Below are 2692 nucleotides of genomic sequence, written 5' to 3' on the forward strand. Positions count from 1 at the left end.
AAATGCTTGCAAAACAAGGGGTACAGCTTGGTGAAACCTGGAACCCAGAAAAATGTCCAAGTCTCCTACATGGATAGAAGGCACCCAATAACATGAGGTATCACCACTGCCTCCCAGAGTGTGCACTAGTGGGAAGCAGAAATTAGGAGCCAGAGCTGGGAATGAAATCAAAACACTCCACTGCGGGATGCAACTGCTTCAACAATAATTGAATCATTTGTAGTTTACATTTTTAAGATAACTATTAAACTTATTATCTATGCTGTTAATCCTTCTTTTCTCAGTCCTAAACATAGTTGGTAAACAAATATTATGTCTAAGATAGTGATGGAATTTATATGCTGGTAGCATATAGTGTTATAATGTAGGACAAATATGTCAGTAACTAGATTGCAATACAAACCTGAATGTTCATTGTCCCATATAATCAAAAAGATAAGAAATTTCTCTCAAAAGCATTCAAAAATGTGTGAATTAATATCACATGCATATTTCTATTTTTGTTTATATCGAGAGGTAATTATTATGCTTTTTGTAAGATTTATTTATTTATTTGAAAGTCAGAGTTACAAAGAGAGAGAGACAGAGAGAGAAAAAGAGGTCTTCCATCTGATGGTTCACTCCCCAACTGGTCACAATGGCCAGAGCTGTGCTGATCTGAAGCCAGAAGCCAGGAGCCAGGAGTTTTTTCTTCTTCCACGTGAGTGCAGGGGCCCAAGAACTTGGGCCATCTTCCACTGCTTTCCCAGGCCATAGCAGAGAGCCTGTAGAGGAGCAGCTGGGACTTGAACCGGTGCACATATGGGATGCTGGCACTTCAGGCCAGGGCATTAATGTGCTGCACCACAGCACCAGCCCTGGCAACTATTATACTTAGCAATCTTTAATGGAGTTTCAAATGCTTATCCTGTTTGCTTCCCAATGTTGCATCAACTACCTGCCTGATTTTTGGGGCACATTTGTGGATCTCAAGGGTTTTTGTCTTTAAAATACACTTTTGAATGGATTTAGTTATTCTCTGACAATTCTTAGTCTGATTTCAATATTCATGTCCTCAGATTTTAAGGATATTATAATAATCAAGCACATATAAATGTCTAATTCTAATGAATCTAATTACCTATGTTACAGATAAGAAACTGATCAATATTGATGGTAACTTCCTTTAAGACCCATTAAAGAAAATAATGCCAAATTACACGGATGTAACAGAATTTATTCTTGTGGGGTTGACCAGGCGTCAGGAGCTCCGGCTTCTCTTGTTTGTGGTATTCCTGATAGTTTACATGATCACTCTGTTTGGGAATGTTGGTATGATCATTTTGATCAATATTAGTTCCCAGCTTCAGAGCCCCATGTACTTTTTCCTGAGCCACTTGTCTTTTGTGGATGTGTGGCTCTCTTCCAATGTTACCCCCAAAATGCTGGAAAACTTATTGTCAGAAACAAAAACCATTTCCTACGTGGGGTGTTTGGTGCAGTGTTACTTTTTCATCGCCCTTGCTCACGTAGAGGTCTATATCTTAGCAGTAATGGCCTTTGATCGCTACATGGCCATCTGCAACCCATTGCTTTATGGCAGTAAAATGACCAAGACAGTGTGTGTGCGGCTCATTTCTGTGCCTTACGTCTACGGATTCTCTGTGAGTCTAATATGCACACTCTGGACATACGGCTTGTATTTCTGTGGGAACTTTGAAATCAACCACTTCTATTGTGCAGATCCCCCTCTCATCAAGATCGCCTGCGGAGGAGTGCGCATCAAAGAATACACAATGATGGTCATTGCTGGAATTAATTTAACGTATTCCCTCTCAGTGGTCCTTGTCTCCTACACCCTCATTGTAGTAGCTGTGCTGCGCATGCACTCTGCTGCTGGGAGAAGGAAGGCATTTTCCACCTGCGGGACCCACTTGACTGCTGTTACAATATTTTATGGTACCCTCATATTCATGTATCTCCGGCAGCCCACGGAGGAGTCGGTGGAGCAGGGAAAGATGGTGGCTGCATTTTATACCACTGTGATCCCCATGCTGAATCCCATGATCTACAGCCTGAGGAACAAGGATGTGAAAGAAGCAGTCAACAAAGCAATCACCAAGGCAAACTTAAGGCAGTAAAACTGCAGAAGATGTGTTTGTGCCGCAACAGTCTCTTCTATAAATTGCCTGGCATGAGTTCAAAAATACACTGCGCAGATAATTCTTACACTATAATTTCATGCATGTACTGAAAACATGAGGTAACTAACATGAGTGTATGCAACATTGTTACTAAAACTGATTTAGTTTGTGTCATTCACGATGTATTCTATATTGGGGTAAATGCAATGGTGGAGTTCACAAGTTTAAATAATTAAATGCTAATTTGGTGTTTAGTTTAGTAGAATTTTAATTCTTAGGTTATTTTTGTGAATGCCTTCACCCTGATATTTATCTTATATGAAACACTTATTGTTTTAGAAAAATATTTTTCTCTTGTTCATAAACACACCATTACCAAATTAATTGCCCAAAAGTATTTAAAATACTCATACATATATTTTTGAAAGAAAATTGATGTTCTAAACCTTTAACTAATGTCTTTTTAAAAACATTTATTCATTAATTTATTTGAAAACCAGAGTTACGCAAACACAGAGGGAGAGATAGAGTGGGAGAGAGAGAAATCAGTTGTTCATTGCTTTATTTCC

General features: G+C 38.9%; 1 protein-coding gene across 1 annotated transcript; it reads left to right on the forward strand.

Annotated features, from left to right (window-relative positions):
• Positions 1 to 1187: 1187 nt before the first annotated feature.
• LOC100343786 (olfactory receptor 5M9-like) lies at positions 1188 to 2120 on the forward strand. The gene has a single exon (XM_002709138.4). The coding sequence runs from the start codon at positions 1188 to 1190 to the stop codon at positions 2118 to 2120; it is 933 nt and encodes a 310-aa protein (XP_002709184.3).
• The last annotated feature ends 572 nt before the right edge of the window (positions 2121 to 2692 follow it).

The sequence above is a fragment of the Oryctolagus cuniculus genome, chromosome 1 (assembly GCF_051225735.1).
Source record: "Oryctolagus cuniculus isolate XC-2025 breed Fujian yellow rabbit chromosome 1, ASM5122573v1, whole genome shotgun sequence".
Lineage (NCBI taxonomy): Eukaryota > Metazoa > Chordata > Mammalia > Lagomorpha > Leporidae > Oryctolagus > Oryctolagus cuniculus.